General features: G+C 36.3%; 2 protein-coding genes across 2 annotated transcripts; one reads left to right on the top strand and one right to left on the bottom strand.

Moving 5' to 3' along the window:
* The first annotated feature begins 1,950 nt into the window (after window positions 1–1,950).
* On the top strand, window positions 1,951–5,220 carry LOC108666301. Its single transcript, XM_018153144.1, has 4 exons — window positions 1,951–1,991; window positions 3,182–3,311; window positions 3,510–3,587; window positions 5,030–5,220. The coding sequence occupies exons 2-4, from the start codon at window positions 3,182–3,184 to the stop codon at window positions 5,218–5,220; spliced, it is 399 nt and encodes a 132-aa protein (XP_018008633.1). The 5' UTR covers window positions 1,951–1,991.
* A 10,875-nt stretch (window positions 5,221–16,095) lies between these two features.
* On the bottom strand, window positions 16,096–18,143 carry LOC125178312 (the record flags this gene model as incomplete). Its single annotated transcript, XM_047881785.1, has 2 exons — window positions 16,096–16,325; window positions 18,028–18,143. Coding segments are annotated over 2 exons (346 nt in total), but the record flags the coding sequence as incomplete, so codon positions are not given.
* Window positions 18,144–18,772: the final 629 nt, after the last annotated feature.

Genomic DNA, 18,772 nt, shown 5'->3' with positions numbered 1-18,772 from the left:
ATTTATTGTCATTTGCCCAATAATTTCCAATTAATATAATTAATATATGAATACCTGGAATCAGAATCTCAAGTAATCTTGAAGTGGTATTGATCAATGAGTGGTTTGTCACTGGTGAGAAACACTGTTGGGAAGTGTGCCTTTCAGCAAATTGACATTTGCTTGTCACTTGCATGTTCAAGATAGACTTAAACCCCATAATATCGAACCTGTGTATGAGATTGATGTATTAGTTAGAATTAAATGAATGCGCAACTGAAAACAACATGAGATCAGCACTTCTTTGGTTTAAGGCAAATTAAAAAAATTAAATTATAAAGCAATGTTGAACAACCTATATTACCTGCGATATTGAAACAGGTATCGATTATCAACAAGTGCAAATATTATCAAAATTGTATTATTCCACGCTGAATTACAGTTTATTAAAGTGAATCGATTGCATAGTCTATGATTTTTTAACACCTGCCGTGCACCTGGTGGCACTTTTCTACTTCGCCACTGATATATACAACACTTAATTGCGTGTCATGCATGAGCTCACTTCATGAACGACAAAAGAACAAGCCCCGATTTCTAATTCTACACCTCAGTATTAACTTATAAAAATGGAATGCGGTTCCGGATCCCAAGCTAGCACCTGACATGTTTTTGCAGCTCCAATGCTGCTGCAAAATGAGTCACCTGTCAAAATCCTACCACGTACTTATGCCGATACAGATCACCCGTTAGCATCGCGCCGGCAGCCCTTGGTTTCTCATGTTTCAACTCATACTTGAATTTCACAACGCCATTATATAGATAACACATACGCACATCTCACACATGCTACGATTTTCCGGTTCCATTATGCACAAGAAAAATAATGCCTAATAATGCAAACGAATTTTATTTAATATTTTGTTAATATTTAAGCAAAAGTTGCAGGTATAAACGAAAAAATTCAATATTAGCATTAATTTTTATTATAGATAAATGTATTTTATCGATTTCGATTCATCTGACGTGTGGCGCATGAGTTCAAGTGATTATTTACCTCAACTTGGGACGAATTATTATTGCATTCATATAATAACTGTATATATCGCTTATAATATTAGTATTTTGAGCGTAAGATTTGCATTTTCCTCAGTAATAAATAAACATTATGACTTCTCGATAATTTAATGCAAAAGCATGAGTTTATTATGATTATTTACCTAATTTTTATATCTCTAATTTGTGTCTCTAACTTCAACAATTAAAATCATTTGATGAAGTGGAAATTGTCTCTTTCTTGCACCTCTTTAATCGAAAGTTCCAGGATATTTAAAAATTAATTATTATTATTATACGCTTAAACTAGCAAGTCTTCTGCTGATCGAGTTCCATCGATTGGTTGAGATATATCACATGTTATTCAGTTGTTTCACAAAATTGTCCTCATCGTTAAGATATTTATATTAATTTTGTCTCGCGTGAAATATCGCCTTTGACTTGAAATAACAAATTTTCATACTGGAATCACACCATGATTTATGAAATCATTGTAATCACATAAATTATTTGTAAATTCAAAATGTTTTTATGGCACAATAACTATTTTGAGCAAGAAGAAGAAAATAATTCTCAGTCAGATACTTTTCACATCAATAATTTATATAGATGAAATTGTAAAAAATTCTGTTTCACTTTCACCACAATTTAATAGTAGCATAATGAAAACCTGTTCCCGATCCAAGCCTAAGTTTACAAATCTCTACCTACTTATTTTTAGCGCAGTGAAATCGCATCGCAATGTTTTTTTTTATTTCCACAATGTAATTTTCGCAATGAGAAACAAAAAACATTTTAACTGCCGAATTTTACCTCGAACAAGGAAAACTTTCATCAGATCAATGAGGAAAATTACATGATGAAATACGAGTATATAAAGTCAGCGTTATAGTCCAGGATTAAAAGAAGCGTGGTCGTCTGAGGAGCACAGTTTCTTCTGGTCGATCACCTACACGGTAAGTCGGAGTCCCTCGCCTTGAGAGCGCCGGTACTCGCCGACGTCTCGAGGCTATTGGAGTTCCAAAGAAAAATAGTTGTGCCTTTTATCTACGAGGAGTAATACCTGTAGCCAATGCTATTGGTACATAAAAACCTGGGACTGGGAAATATCGTCGGTATAAAAATCGGTGAAATGTATAAATAAAGGGTTTGACCGCTTCAAAAAAAACTAATGTCACGTCGGGTAAATAAACCGACTCAATTGAACTATAATCAAAGTGGATAAATTTCAATACGCTGAAATAAATACGTATCGATACTTGAAAACGCAGGAGAATTGAGTATACAGGGATTTATCATGAACAGAAAAAAATAATTATAATATATAAATTAGTTATCACCACAGTCAAACCAATTATAATAGGTAAATAATATTCCGTTCTCACGTCCTATAGGATTAGATGAATATTTCATGAAATCCAATTTTAATTCTTTATGTTACATAGAATTGAAATGAGGTCTGAATTTATTAAGACCTCTATATATTTTTGCTATATATTTTTGCTGTAGTTTTCAATTTAATTTCGTTAGCTGGGTAACATCACTATTAACATGGAATTTTCAGTATGCTCATCCGCTTTTATATTATGTTCTATAAAACGAGAAACATAATTTTACTCTACTTATTCACTATTCAGTTTCATTTGAGTAAAAATTAATTGACGTAGTCGCTCTGTGAGCTGGTGGAATTCAAACGTCGCCAGTACTAATAACTAATAAATATAATCTGGACCATTTTCTATCACTAATTGATCCGGTTATTCTTCATTAGTTATAGTGTTTCGCATTGTCTAACGTTCTGGGACGCGAATGATTTTAATTAAAATTTTTCAATGTTTTCATTTTCTTAGGTTTAATCTACTACCTTGCGTTCTATCCAATCCCTTTAAATTAATTGGAGAGCTGGAATAGGCTATCTTGCAGTTTAACTTAACGGAAGTTCTTCAAAGTTACTTGCAGTTAAACTTGCTTGAAGATATAAAGAAGTTCAATTATATTCTTCGGTTTCAAAAGTTTTCGTACCAGTCTGAAAACTATGTGCACCGTGGATTAATCCTGTCCACGCATATCAATCAGAATATCTAATAAATAAATCAGGAGGTTAGCGCAGTCGATGACTCCACTTCTTCTACGCTCGTTTTCACAGATGCTCGGCGCGTCTTTTTTCCTATCGTTCGTCGCGATGGCCGCGGCGGCGACTACGATGACGAAGGCACCGACAAGAGCAGTCGTGAAGATGACGATAGGGACGGCAGCGGTGCCACAAGGCTTTGAAGGTATTAGTTATACTCAGTACAATTATTTTAATTTTGAGCAAACAGGATTTTTTATTGTATCTTTTATAAAAATATTTGAACTCAGACTTACATAGATCGAAACATTTGCGATACGAGCGAAAACTCGAGCAGGACTGACCAGTAACAGCTAGGAACCTATAACGGAGAGTTTTCATCGTGTTCATCTTCATTTTTCAGAAGCTCGACTGTTCGGACAATCCACTTCCACACAGCTAACTTTATCCACCACCACTACCCCGTTGACATGCGTTACTAGTGAGTGCATCAATTAGCACGTTAAACCAACAAAATTAAAAAGGCAAATATTTTCTGCGAGTGCTTCCACCAAATTACTTTACCTCCGCCAAGACATTCAATTCTAGTGAGCCTCTATATAGACATTAATGGATATGTGCGACTCTTTGTTTAACTTCATAGATCATTGCAAGAGAATTCCATAGTAAATGTCATGTTAAATTTGATCTGAAACTATATTCAATATTCCAATTATTCAATTCCATTAGCTCCTATCCACTGAAACTAGTCCAGCTAAACCGAAGTTGGTATAGTGAGTATTTCCACAAGCTCTCTGCATTTGTAATGAATACTTTGAATCCTCTCGTCACAAAGACATTATTTTAAAGCTTGTTTGTGAATATTCGTTTGAAAAACACCATATGATATATTCTACAATTGTTTCAGAATCGTTCCAGAGAAAATGAATATAGAATTTTTGGTTAAAAAAATGACCATTCATGACAAAAAAAAATATCATTCATTTTGGTTAAATGAATGATAAAAAAAAATAGTAGTGTTGAAAACTTGTAGTTCATATCTCAACACTTAATAATTTTTCTATCGACCTATCAGAACTCACGATGAACGAAGCATATATAATTCAGTCGCTCTGATTACCAAAAATAAATTAACTACTGGTCGTCTGCACTTTTTCGAAATCAGCCTGTTTTATTTACGTGATTTATAGTTATTGTACCATGAAACTTAGACTCGATTGTTGATCTCATAAGCGGATAACGGAAGCAGATTGATCTCTGAAAAAACGTTATTTAAATATAACTTAATATTGTATTTCAGAGAAAATGTGTTGGTAGGATTAAATTTATTTTGATGGGTTTTATATGGCCAATAGCAAGCCCAGTACGGAAACTGACTTATAAACTGAGATAGCGTGCGGTCAGCATAGTATGAAATAAAAAATATAATATAACCTATAGCTTGGGCTGTTCTAGTCCCAACATGAGTGATTATAACAGCTGAACCTTTTTATGTAACGTGTCTTAGAGCATGATTAAATTAGTGCACTATTCTTTAATGCATAACGAACATGCCAAAAGCCATAAATGAAAGAATTTAGCTGGCCATTCAAAGAGAGATAAATAAAAAACGAGAGGGCGTACGGCTACTAATTGTCAAAGACCTAATGTTGCAGACAGTTTACGAAGTCATGATGAACTAGCTATGCAGAACGTAACGACCATCAGCAAATAGTCGACAATCTTACAAATTGTCAGAGAACCACACTTCGCCCAAGTGTTTGAAAGCAGATTTGACTTGAACTTTGCTTTGAGAGGTTCACAAAACGTGGCGGTGCTTCAAAAATCACGACTTCAAAATGCCATCTTGTAATGTCACTGTGGCCGAGAACACTTTTTTCGTAAAGTAAATTTCGTGTAGTACTGATGGTTTTTGCTTCGTAGTCAATCGACCCGGACTATGCAACAAACGCCGAAGACGCCGGGACTCGGAAACTCGGTCACGTGCTCCACCGACTCTGGAGAACGTCTTTGGAGGGGCCGAGCTCTCCAGCTCCTTGCTTGACTCCAGCCGTCCAGATGAAGAAATCTCGGCTAAGTCCTACCGTGGCTTNCTGTCTCTTATACACATCTAGATGTGTATAAGAGACAGGTTTAGTTTCTAGTTATGCGTATTTATGACTCCTTTTCGAGTTATTGACTCTTGCCTTGCCAAAAGTTGATTTCAGTCAACACCAATGAGCTAAAAGTTGATGAGTTTTTATGGTGTTAGCTGAAATCACGATTAGGTACGAATTCTCTGCAAATAATATCTGGATTATGGGCAAAACTGGAACGAAGTTTTTTACTTATCAACTAAATATATTTTTTCTAGTCAAGAATACATATTTTCATGTCAGGTCGAATTTTTTAACGCAAGGATATATTTTTCAAGTCAAGGATATATATTTTTATGTCAATGAAATATTTTTCTTAACGTCAGTGAAAGATTTTTTAAGCCAAGGGTATATTTTTTTCATGTTAAGGATATGATTTTTTGAGTTGTTAATAAATGAATGAATTTCATATTTGTTAATACATTTTTTCTTATTTTTAACTGTAAAGTGTTGTTGCCCAGAGCCCATGGGCCCTTTGCCCCAGGGGCGGGGCAATGGGCCCATTTTGACACTTTTTACAAAATTATGTTTCATTAAAAATTGAATAACTCTATAGGCACTTAATTCACATCATACATTCCTCATAAGTTGCACCTTTAAACAAAACAAAGAACCACCTCGTAACAATTAAAACTTCATCAAAAATTTAGTTTAAAAAAGGGGGGGCGCTGCCCCATGTTGCCCTAATAATTTTCATCTAGACATGTCGATGTAAGGCATTTAATGAGACAGCGAATGAAATTTGATGCAGCACTCTACGGCATTTGATGCACACCTGCATCACATGCATGTATGTATAATGCAGTCTTTAATGGGTCAAACTTATTTCATATTCAGTTACTTGGTCAGAAACTCCGGGTCGATCCGAGACACGGAGCAGTAGCAATATATACGCGATGAAGCTGTTACTCAGTAAAGTTCTTGGGGTGGTAAGTTAATAATATTTAAAATCAATTTAATTGAGGCAAGTTCCCTCAGGCATTACATGAAGAAATGAAAAAATTCGCGTAAGGTAATTATTTATCCTGCCACCCTCGACATGGGAGAATTTTCCCTCGTTAATAATTTTCGAGAAAATTCGTTAATAAATCGCTCAATTTAAAATATTCTGAACTTGATTATGTTCAACATGTCAGCTAGATTAATATTTAAGGGAAAAATTCTCAATAATTTACTATTTAGAATTACTTGTCTGGTTATTCCATTCGGTACAACTTCGTCCATTTAAATGGGAGGCTCCAACCATAAGCTAGCTTTACTGCTACCGCTTCATTAGCAGTCTCTTTAAAATGCAACAGATGTTGACAGGCATATTAAAAAGTTCGTGTCTAACTCTCACGAAGAAACTGCGGTGTTAAAGAAATACATTAATTGGAGCGTAAAGCAGTTGAGGTGCTCCAGTGAATATGAATGAAAACAAGTGACCTAAATAACTGCCTAAAAACACTACACTGGCTGTCTGTTTATTTTACCTCCATTGAATAAATTTTGGTATTTTTTTAGTACCATTTCACTAGAGTTCCCTAAGTTTACATGATTTAATATTTTAATTGGATGCAAAATCCATGAGTTCCTAGATTTAATGGTTTCACAAACATCATGTCACCGCCTGCGGGCAAAATGTGAGACGCGCACGCTGACCCCTGTGCGGGACATTAAAGCCAAGTGGAAGGAGGAGGAGCTGAAGCTTGCGAATGTTAGAGTGGAGGGATATTTAGTATGCAAGTACACGTGATATTTAGTATGCAGGTACAGTACCAATTCCTGTTTTTGCGGCGAAGCTCCAAGGAAGAGAGCGGGGATCCATAAGTGGCAATAATCGGGCACTGAAATTGACGATTTCAAAGAGCGACCTGCGCTCAACGCGACCTGCAGGAGCACGGTGGTCATCTCATTCAGCGGTGGAACGGTGGAAAATAATGGTAGTATTCATGGATTATTAATTACATACTAATTTGTATACCGGTTTCAACAAAGATTAGTAAGATTTCAACAAAGTTTGCACTCTGGACTAATAATGAATATATATGGATATTCCACATCTGCAATACATATTTGCATGGTTCCGCCAATTAAGAAATTCGTCTAATTTTCTTGACAGTCATTTCGCAATTATTATATCCTTAATTTGCCTAAAAACATCGCCATTATAAATACCTAATAAGCTTACAATTACAAATTTTAATGACCTGCAATGTTGTTAATTTCAAAACACTTGCTATGTTTCCTGTGTAATTACGAGAGTCCACAACCACTTTAACAATGGTGTCCATATGGGCGCTGTAATTAGCGTCGCAGAAGCGAGCTTCAGCCTTCAGGATCAACGAAAATGAGCTCGTAATTGCGGAACTGGAGGCTTCATTGAAAGTACCGACATTCTCACGTAGGCAGGGATGTGCCTATATAATTTCTTAAGTGTATAAGCAAGAGTTTTTTTACGCAAAGTCTATGTGAGAGAGAGACTTTTACCACTAAAATCTCCTTCATTTACAAACATTTTAAGAGAAAGAACGCCTGAAGCATCTTGCGAGTAAAAGTTTATTAAACAAATCAGGCTTCAATATCAGAACAAAAGTTTTTAATTCGATCAGACGACATAACCAAATTGTAGAATGTCATAACAAATAATATTCGACTCAAACTGACTGACTAACCTGAAAAAAAAAATAATTTATACCTGGAAATCTTCACAAAGAAATCCGAAATTAGTTCGATTCGAATTTCAATATGAAAAATGTTTGCCTCTTTTGTTAGTAAAACGATTTCAAGTCGAAAGGCAGCATTACTTCGTTTCCAATTGTGATGAAATCAAAAACAATTTTCCATTTTTATTTTAGCTCAGAAAAGTTTGTGCTGGTCGTGTTTGCAAACACTACCGTGTCAAGAAATACACGTAGCAGGCAATTACTTTGCAAAAAAACTAAGCCTCTCGTGCAGACATAATGTCATCCAAGCAGTGGGGTTTTCCTGGGTCGGTCTAACGATCTAGGGGTTGGCGATCAATGATCTTTCTTTAAAAGAAAAATGTACTCGGGTATATCAATATTTTCTTATTTCATCTCATGACGGATATGCATTTTGTGGCGTTTCAGTGACAGCAAAGCGTCAAGTCAGATTAATCGAAAGATAAATCTACGAGTCTGAGTGATTACAATCAATTTTTAATTTTTCCGCTATTAATGTCAACTTAATTGAAAGTGACTCTGGTTTAATCCGTAAGTGCATCTTAATTCGTAAGTTTATGTTAACTGCATCGAGTTATTTCAGTTATAGATACAGTTAGATTGGAGAATTTTTTCTTGGTACTTTTCATTTATTGGAATTTACTTGCCCTGTCTTTGCACCTTCAAAGCTTGAAACGACTGACTGCCGCATAGGAAATCTTCAATATTTCTTCAGGTATTTGTAATTGAATATGTAATACAGTTTGCTCTTATTTTGACTTGAGGCTGCATGATAACCTTCATTTAAAATTTTTAACCTGGAGATCAATTAAAAGAATTCCTTCAATTTTCATGGCTATCTCACGTCCACGTTTCATCTAATATTAGATGCATATGCAATCTCAAAAGACCAAAGACATAATGACTTTATTTTATAAGAACAGTTTCAACAGAATTTAATTCAATAATTTCAGTTGACTGTCATTTCTGCAAACCATACTTGAACGTGTATTATTTTTAATTTTATTGAAAAATATCATTGAAAAAAAATAGTAGATGGACATAATATTTAGATAAGTAAATTTGGATGGGTTCGAATCAAAGTGGGAATAAACATTTAATTAATGGGCTCACAATTCGAAACTAAGACAATAAAAATATTACAATTCTGGAAAAAATACAGCAATTATTATTGGGCCACTTGAATATTTCTTATATTCAGAGCTTACCTATGCATTGGATTAGGCCATTATGGACAGAAGAGTCAAATCAAAACCGTAAGTCAATTGTATTAATAAATTCTAGGCTGACTATCAACACAGTAAACTAAATACAAACTAATTTGGCAGAGACTGAAATATAAAGTATCCGTAAAAATTTGAAAGCAAGGAATATTTGTATACAACTGATCAAACTTTGATTCTCCAAGAACAATGAGTAGGCGTAATTATATGTCATTCTGGCCGTCAAATTTTAGCCGTGAATAATTTTTTTCTTACGCTGTAACTCGTTTGTTTTACCTTTTAGTTTAAAATTTTCAACTAAAGTTAACATGGCTCAATCACTCAATTCTTTATTGTATGGCAAGACTTAAGTTAATGAAAAATATCCCAATAAATGTCAATAACAAAGAAGACCATGAAAACGAATAAAGATAAGACTTCACGGAGTTTGAAAAGGAAGCCTTCGCGTCCTTTGTAGTGATTGAAAAGGGCACCACTTGGACATCTTGAGAAAGTTTGGACGTTAGGGAGGCTGAGGCTCTCGAGTATTGCGCCCGTCTCGGCCATTGCGGCTTCCAGAAACTCGGCCAGTCTTGACGATAAAAAATATACAGATTTACACTTCCATCCAAGCACACACATACCTACGCGGTAAGGCACTCTGTAAATATTAAGTTAGTTACTTTGTTTGCTTTGTGTTACAGAAATTTTATTTTAAGTCAGTGCTTTCTATGACTTCGTTCAGTCAGTTATCATTCCTCATCGCGATTTCGCTTTAATGATGAAACATCGAATGACATTTCAAATGAGGCAAGTGGTTCATATTTTATTTCATGAAAAGACTTGCGGCGGATCATAATAAAAGTGGATCATGATATATAAATAATACTTTGCAACCGTTTATTTTACTTCCGCCACGATTGACTCATAATTTCTTTATATTTGACATGGTGACTTCCAATGCTCAGTATTCGCGCTTTCTTAGCATATTTTTTAGGCATACATACACTTAATTGCTAGAAAAACAACCTGATTAAAAATTGTTAGGGTATTTAATTTGGTGGATTGAATCGAGCGCTTAACTTTTATTCTATCCTTATTTGCAGCAGCTAATGTGCTTTCAGTTGCACCAGAGAGAGTTTTTCTTAAAGATTAGATCCTCTGCGGTAAAGTTATGATAAGTTTGCGCTGAAGTTATTTCTCTCGTAATTGAAACAAATTCTTTGTTCTTCAATTCACAAACATGTATTCACTGACAGCGGCGGTGAAAATTCATTATAATTAAACAATCGAAAAATTCCAGTTTTACGTATTCAAAATTTCTTCAAATTACGTGTAGCTACGTAAATTCCTTCAACGTATCGATAGTACCTTAAGCCACAAAATGTTAAGGAATGAAGTTTCCATTAGGAATTTGAAATAAAGCAGGAGAACTCATATTAAAAAGTTTTTTGTAAGTCGGGAAAAACATTATACCATATTTCCAATCACATCTTGACATACTGTTTTTTTTTCAAATATAAGAAAAAAAAAAAACACACCACAAAAAAAACACAAAAAACCAAAAAAAATCCCCCAAAAAAAAAAATCAAAAAACACTAACAAAGCACTAACGACATTCCGGGTTAAAAAGGCCTGAAAGGAACGCGTAGCGTCTGCAAGAATGACCCGCCCTTAAATTACGGCTTCTGTGATCCGAATTTCCAGCACTCTCGGGAAAACTTGCACGCAAGATTCCTTTGAAGGTTGGAGGTCCAGAAAAAGAGGAGCAGCTAATCGAAGTCAATTAATGAGGCTTTCTCGATGCCACGTATGGCTCGTTGGCCTGATAAGGCCTACGTGAGAGCGATTCAAAGTCCAGGCATCGGCTTGTTTACCGACCCTGTTTGTGGGTTCATGAAGATGTGAGTGATCAACTGGGATTTTCGAGATGAATTCGGTGGCATGCATGGGATGTTCCTATGCAAAATAAACTACAGATTCTGTAGCCCTCTGAAACATGGAATGTTGCCATCAAGTCACTCAGATACTAAAGTGACTTTTTTAATTATAAAAATAGTTGTGCTAAAATTACATGATATTTCAATTGATATTGCAAATATTACGAAGTAAAATAATATCTGAATTTTTTATTAAGATTTTCGTTACTCACAGCAGTGTCTTGCATTTGATTTGGAATTATTGCAGCGTCTCCTTAGAGCGGACTGCGAGTGAAGAGTGGTCGTGTAAGCACCACAGTCGCGTCCATCGTTCATCCCGACGCTGAAGCACTGACCTTTGCGTGGAGTTGAGGCTTCCATGTTTTTGAAGGATCGCAGCCCTGGGATCAATTACTAAGTCTAGGCCAGGAAATGGAAGCGGACTCTGGATTGTTCCATCTTCCGCCACCAATGCCAAACACGTCCGTTCCAAAGCAATGTGTGCAATTTTCCTGGGTGTATTTTCCCAAACCGCGCATATTAATTTCAATACCGGTCTTTAAAAGATAGTACACATGTCCCATTAAAAATGCATTGCGAAATTTCCTTAGAATTATACAGAAAAATTATTAAATCAATGACATGCATAACTTTTAATCTGCGCGTCTGCCGATCGTTATAAAACAAATGTCATCCAATCTCAGCGACTCTCAATCACAGACTTGCAATCGTCAACATGTTTGATTCACATTCGTATTTTTTCGGGCTCCACCTGGCTCCATTCTTCTGGCGTAAAACGACCCGAGGGCTGGTGAAGCAGGCTCAATATTCCCCCTTTGGATCTATCAGTAATTGCATCAAACGTTGAGGCGAAAACAAGGCACAGAGAAAGAGAATCCGACGAAGCTCATCGAGGCCGGATATACTGCGTGCCTTCATCTCCAACTTGACTTCTCTACTCGAATGATCTTAATTCTTATAGAGAATGATGATTCGTATCACTCGTTTTTGTGATTTAAGGTACATAAAGTTTTAATTTTTACTACTCATTTTAGGCAAAAATATTAAAAATATATTTTGTGAATAAAAAAACGAAAATTACAGTCCAGGGAAATTTATAATTTAAAATATATAACTTTGCAAATCAAAAAGTCTCAACAATTTTCCAATTAAAAGAAGAAACAGAAATATACGATGGTAAATATTCAACGTTAATAATAATAAACACCACAAGAGACCCGATTTTGAATGTAATATCTCAACTATCCATTTATTTATCTAAATATGTAGGTCAGCAGAATTCTTCCTGAAATATTTTGCTGACTAGGATAGCATCAGAAAGAGCAATAACTCAGGATATTTCTTGCCTCTACTTGAGCAAGCTATCACCATAACAAGAACAGAATGAAACTTTTTTGTGGCTTTTAAGTTGTAGCAAAACGATTGGCCTAGCCAGCAGGCTTCGTGTACTTTGCGCCAAATTTTTGTTGGCCTAATGCCAGACTTTAGATTATTATTGCTATTAAATTATTACTAATCCTATTAAGTGAGTAAAAACTATTAAATCTATAAGTTCGTCGTAAAATGGCACGAGCGCCAAATCCATCAATTTAATACATAAAATCCGGTTAAAAATCTTTTCAGCCATGATATTTCATAAATGATACCGGTATTTATGTATAAAAACATTTTCTATGGTTTCTCATTCTTTTCACAGTACAACGTCTAGCCAAGAAATATTCTGATGTATGAATAATAATGATTTGTGTCATAGGATAATGATGCCGTCTTTCAATGGGTGGCATTCTGCTTGCAACGCAGGGGGCAGAATTAAAGATGCCCCTCGTCACGAAACTCGTAATGGCTCCTGATAATGAAGGAGCCTGAAGATGCCCCGAGAATAACTAATGAGACTAATGGCTCCGGACAGCCGGCAGCATTGAATGATTATAACTGCATTGAATGCATGCTGCTTAAGTCCCAATAAGTTGTGCGTTCTGCTATCATTAATAAAAGTTTAGAAACGAGCCCATAAGTCATAACTTCCAATCATTGTGGAATAAAATTATACTGATGCATTTATACATCTAGTTACATAACAAATTATTGATTTTAAAGCAATCAACAGAGGAAAATCTTTGATCTATTATCACTAAAGAGTACTTTAAATTTTCACATCCTTCTACCTACTGTGAAAAGTACCTATTGGCAAGAACTTTTTAGACATGTTCAACACTGCATTCAATTTTGATTATAATGTTGTGGCATCCCTAAGAAAAATCGAGCAACACCATGGGCTTCTACCTATGAGCAGTACACTCAGCTCAGAGTTATTTTTGGTCTGCAGGGAAACCCGACAGAAATCAGCTACTGGTTAGAATTCCTGTAAGGGAAATTCACCTCGTCTCTATGATTTCAGCTATTTCAATTTCTTTTTGTGTCGTAAGTTTACGGCTGAAGCCAGTGTTAGTTCTTCTCATTCAATTGCTGCCACTAGGTTGGTCGGAGCGTACCTATATACTGTTACTATTTTCGAGTGTACCTGTAACGTCGTATTTAAACCCCGCCGTACCGGACATATAGGGCGGCTGATTGACGAGCTCCACGACTCCTTGGCGGCACATGTTGCCGAGTTAAGCCCACTTCAGAATTTTGTAAGGGAATGAAAACATATGGTGATGAGCGCTTTAGAACTATTTTTATTCCGTTCTTGATATTAAATCGATTGAATTATGAATGGAAATTGATATAATTTATATAATGAAGACCACATTAGATTTTCTGATAATGAAGGTGCTCCTATATAGTGACCTAGTCGATGCATCAAGTACATCGAGGAAATCGAGTACACCCTTAATCACCCTGGTATCTTCTAAGTGTCTCCATATTAGCTAAAATTTTAGTAATAGTTAAAAATAAATTATTTTTTCTGCCTCCATGTGATCCCACGGCCACACTGCGAAGAACACACAGCCCTATGATCAAGGATTAAATAGCTTGTAATGCAGCTTATATTTTGCGCTAAAAACACATCGGCGGATCAGACAAATGAACTTCAACCTATTTGTTTCGTCAAACGCTGCTGTCAGCACGAGGAGCAAAACATTTCTTTTATATTTGAATTCCCAAGATTTTAAAGCACCAAATATAGTTGAGTTATTACATATTTTTAATTGTAAAGTTGGTAAAAGAAACTTTTTTCTGTATTGCAAAATTATTCAACTGCCGTTCCAACATAATAGCCCATCAACCAAAAAGAAAATTGTTTTACTCCCTAATTTAATGCTTAGCTCGTGAGTAATGAGTCAGTGATGCGTCTGTTGGACAATAAAATGAAACCACTTCGTGTTTTTTCAGTCACTCCATTTAAACCATATTTAACTCCCGAAAAAAAAACAAATGAACGACATTTATGTTTGTCGGGGCCCAAAGACATCACACGTATGATGCTCGAATCACACAAAATAACCACAGAAACGTCGGTTACCGATTTTTTTTATCCTCTTCAAATTTTCGCTTTACACTTGAACACGGAAGGTCTTTCTTCGAGCGCTTCCAAGTACCCGCGCAATTTCAATTAACTCAATTGGACTAAGAGTTTTCTTAAGTTTAAGAGAACGGAAATGAGATAATCTTGCAGCCAAGACTCGGATGTTAAAGGTAAGTTGCCAGCGCAGACGCAGGAACAAAGTTCATCCTGCCTCTCTACAATTTGGAAAATATAACTCAGTACTCACTGCAGTGAGTGACAGAGAGCGCATTTTCTCGTCGACGACAACGTGAAGTCACGGACGGACAGACAGACGGACAGACGGACGGACGGGCATGGCGAACACAATAATTCATTATTATTGCATGCTTATATAGACGCAGATTTAAACTTAAGGAGGTGAAGGAAACGAAGGAGTTAGTGCCTTGAATAAATTATTGAATAATTTCTTATTATTGCAGGGTTATTTAGATGGAGATTTGATGGTCTCCTCAGTCATGCGAGGTAGGGGGCGTGGTGACTACCCTAATGCTGGTGACATGTTGAAGTGTCGGGGTGACCACCCTAATGCTGGTGACATGTTGAAGTGTCGGGGTGACTACCCTAATGCTGGTGACATGTTGAAGTGTCGGGGTGACTACCCTAATGCTGGTGACATGTTGAAGTATGAGGTGACTACTAACTGCTATGAGGGGCAACCACTACCCAACCACGAGTAATACGTTAATGTAACGAGGGAATATAGTCCTTTAATTGATGTAACGGGGTAACCATCCTAATATGGTCCGCACGTTACTGCAACGGGTCAACAAGGAACACAGATAAAGGGCAACAAGACACTACTGCAGAGTACGGCAACATGACTCCCCCTTTTTCAGTTAGCGATATTTATCGACCCTCTACCGCCGTACGTCACTCTCCGGGAGCATAACTTTCAACTTAAATTTTGCGTTTACAAACTATTGAGTGTAGCAACCTGAAGACGTTTGTACGCAACAGAGAACATTTTAAAGTTGTCGTACGTGGCGGCAACCATCAGTGCAAATCATTTTGCGCTCACTAGAACGTATCTTCTGGAGGAAGTAGGCTTGTGACAATATTGCTCCGGTTACTCATGTCATGCGGTAGAGGGTTAAGTTGATGCAGAAGAATGCTAGTGATCTTGTATGAACGCATGATGCAGTTTTGTCCTGGCCGGGGGCTGCTCTCCCACCCACCCGGACAGTGAATTTTTATATAAAAAAAACAGGTTTCTGGACCCATAGGGAATATAAGTGGATTTGATAAAAATTTAATACGTACTAATACGTCTATTCATTTGTTTTTTAGGTTTTACACAATGAGATATAAGTGCTTAGCTATTGCTTAATATCAAATTAAAAGCTGTATGAACAGAATGTTCATACAATAAAGAGATTTACCAAACACTTTTAATTTTTATAAAGCATCTTTAACGAAAATTACTGGGTGGAAGAAATTCACTTTGGGAAACGGAACTGTCAAGTAGGCTAGAACAAAAAAGAGGCTAAAACATAGTGCTCGATGATGAAAATGATAGCTTAAAGATGATGCACAATAAATGACATGTAGCGATTGCCCCACCTGGCATGCTCAGCACCATTCTCGATGATGGTTGTGATGTGGTTGACGTGGTTGGGGAAGGCGTCGAGACTGCCCCTGAGGTCCCTGAGCTGGTCCTCCAAGTACCACCACATCTCCAGCACCCCACGCCCCACACGGCGCCTCGTCACCTCGAACTCCAGGCTCGGGGTGAACGACGGAACATCGCCTGCACGAGACGCGGTAATGTTGTATCTTTTATAGCCTTGTTTAAACAACCAATACCATAAAAAATGTTAATAACATTGAGAAACATCAAAATATACCATGCTTTTAATAGGAACTACAGTATATAGTAAACTCCAGGCTCGGGGTGAACGACGGGACATCGCCTGCTACGAGACGCGGTAATGTTGTATCTTTTATATCGTTCTTTTAACAAGCAATACCACAAAAATGTTAATAACATTAAGTAGCATCAAAGACATACTATGCTTTTAATAGCAACTATAAAGTAAACTCCAGGCTAGGAGTGAACGACGGAACATGGCCTGCCACGGGACGCGGTAATGTTGTATCTTTTATAGCAATTGTTTAAAAAAAACATTAAGACCAAAACTACGACGGAACATCGCCTGCTACGAGACGCGATAATGATGTATCTTTTATATCGTTCTTTTAACAATCAATATCATAAAAATTGTCAATAATATTAAGTAACATCAAAGATATACCATGCCTTTAATAGGAACTATGCAGTCAACTCCAGGCTCGGCATGACAACGGAACATCGCTAGGCACGTAAAGTTCTATCTTTCATATGTTATTTCAAAAACCTTTGACATCATACGTCAAGAATATATATCCATTACCTTTACAGTAACTTCCAATATATGACAGGCTTCTACTGGCAACAATGCAGTCATATTCACCATTTTTTCATCATGTCCTGCCACCGAAACATTAATTACACGCAATGCATGCAGTCGAAAGATCTAAGTAATTCATACTAACATTCTCTTACATGCCTGCACCTAATGGTTAAGATCCTGACAATAATCAAGTGTTACATTAGTGAGCGCTCCTTCATTTGTAAATAAATCTAATAACGAGAAATAACTTATACATAACATATTTCTTTTCAACAGGATAAGCAACGTTCTCGATGACGTTTCTGATGTGCTTCACGTGTGTATAATTATTTCTATATAGGTAATTGCAATCAAATAATATGATTTGATTATTTTTCCGTTCCAGAAATTCGGGAATTTCAGTTTCGTATTAAATTGTTCATAGAATATACACCATTAGTCACTAGAAATATGTGTGTGACATAAAAGCCATTATTAAAATATTAATTATATATAATCCCCACTCACACACGATACAAATGATCCCTTACGGGAATTTTAACGCTTGACATCTTCACCGGTATAAAAATATCTGTGCTGAATGTAAAAAATTACTGACCAGTGGAAATTCCGGGCAGTATTTGCCCCGGTATAACATACCGATGCAATACCGGCAGAAAACAACCGGTGAAAATACCGGCAAGCAAATAACGGAGCAATACCTGCCGGAATAAACATCCCGGTGAGATTATCAGCCGGAAAATACCGGTCTAATACCGGCCGGTATTAGCAACACCTGCAGGGATAAATATACCGGTGAGAATATACCAGCTGAAAAGTACCGGTACACTTCCGCCGGAAAATACCGGTGAGAATACAGGCCTAGAAATACCGGTACAATACCGGCCAAGAAATACCGGTGAGAATACCGGCCAACAAACACCGATACGATACCGGCCAAGAAATACCGGTACAATACCGGCCAAGAAATGCCTGTACAATACCGGCCAAGAAATGCCTGTACAATACCGGCCGCAAAATACCGGTCTAATACGGGCCGGTATTAGCAGGCATGCGTACCTTGCTCGTGCGCGTGCGCGGCGTCCGCGTCGTGCAGCAGTTGCTGCGCCTGCCGCAGCTTGTCCTCCAGCTGCTGCAGCTGCCCTCCTCCACCATCACCCACCTCACCCAGCTGCCTGCAACACATTACTTTATGAATGAAAGAAATTTATGAACGAAATCTATAACGAAAGAAATTTAAGAATGAAAGAAATTTATGAACGAAATCTATAACGAAAGATATTTATGAATGAAAAATTTATGAACGAAATCTATAACGAAAGATATTTATGAATGAAAAAAATTTATGAACGAAATTTATGAACGAAAGAAATTTATGAACGAAAGAAATTTATGAACGAAAGAAATTTATGAACGAAATCTATAACGAAAGAAATTTATGAATGAAAGAAATTTATGAATGAAAAAAATTTATGAATGAAATCTATAATGAAAGAAATTTATGAACGAAATCTATAACGAAAGAAATTTATGAATGAAAGAAATTTATGAATGAAAGAAACTTATGCATGAAAGAAATTTATGAATGAAATCTATAACGAAAGAAATTTATGAACGAAATCTATAACGAAAGAAATTTATCAACGAAAGAAATTTATAAACGAAATCTATAACGAGAGAAATTTATGAACGAAATCTATAACGAAAGAAATTTATGAATGAAAGAAATTTATGAGCGAAATCTATAACGAAAGAAATTTATGAATGAAAGAAATTTATGAACGAAATCTATTACGAAAGAAAT

Source organism: Hyalella azteca, unplaced genomic scaffold, assembly GCF_000764305.2.
Source record: "Hyalella azteca isolate HAZT.00-mixed unplaced genomic scaffold, Hazt_2.0.2 contig8830, whole genome shotgun sequence".
In the NCBI taxonomy this organism is placed as follows: domain Eukaryota; kingdom Metazoa; phylum Arthropoda; class Malacostraca; order Amphipoda; family Hyalellidae; genus Hyalella; species Hyalella azteca.
Note: the sequence above shows the minus strand (reverse complement) of the source record. Positions and strands in the feature narration are given on the sequence as shown.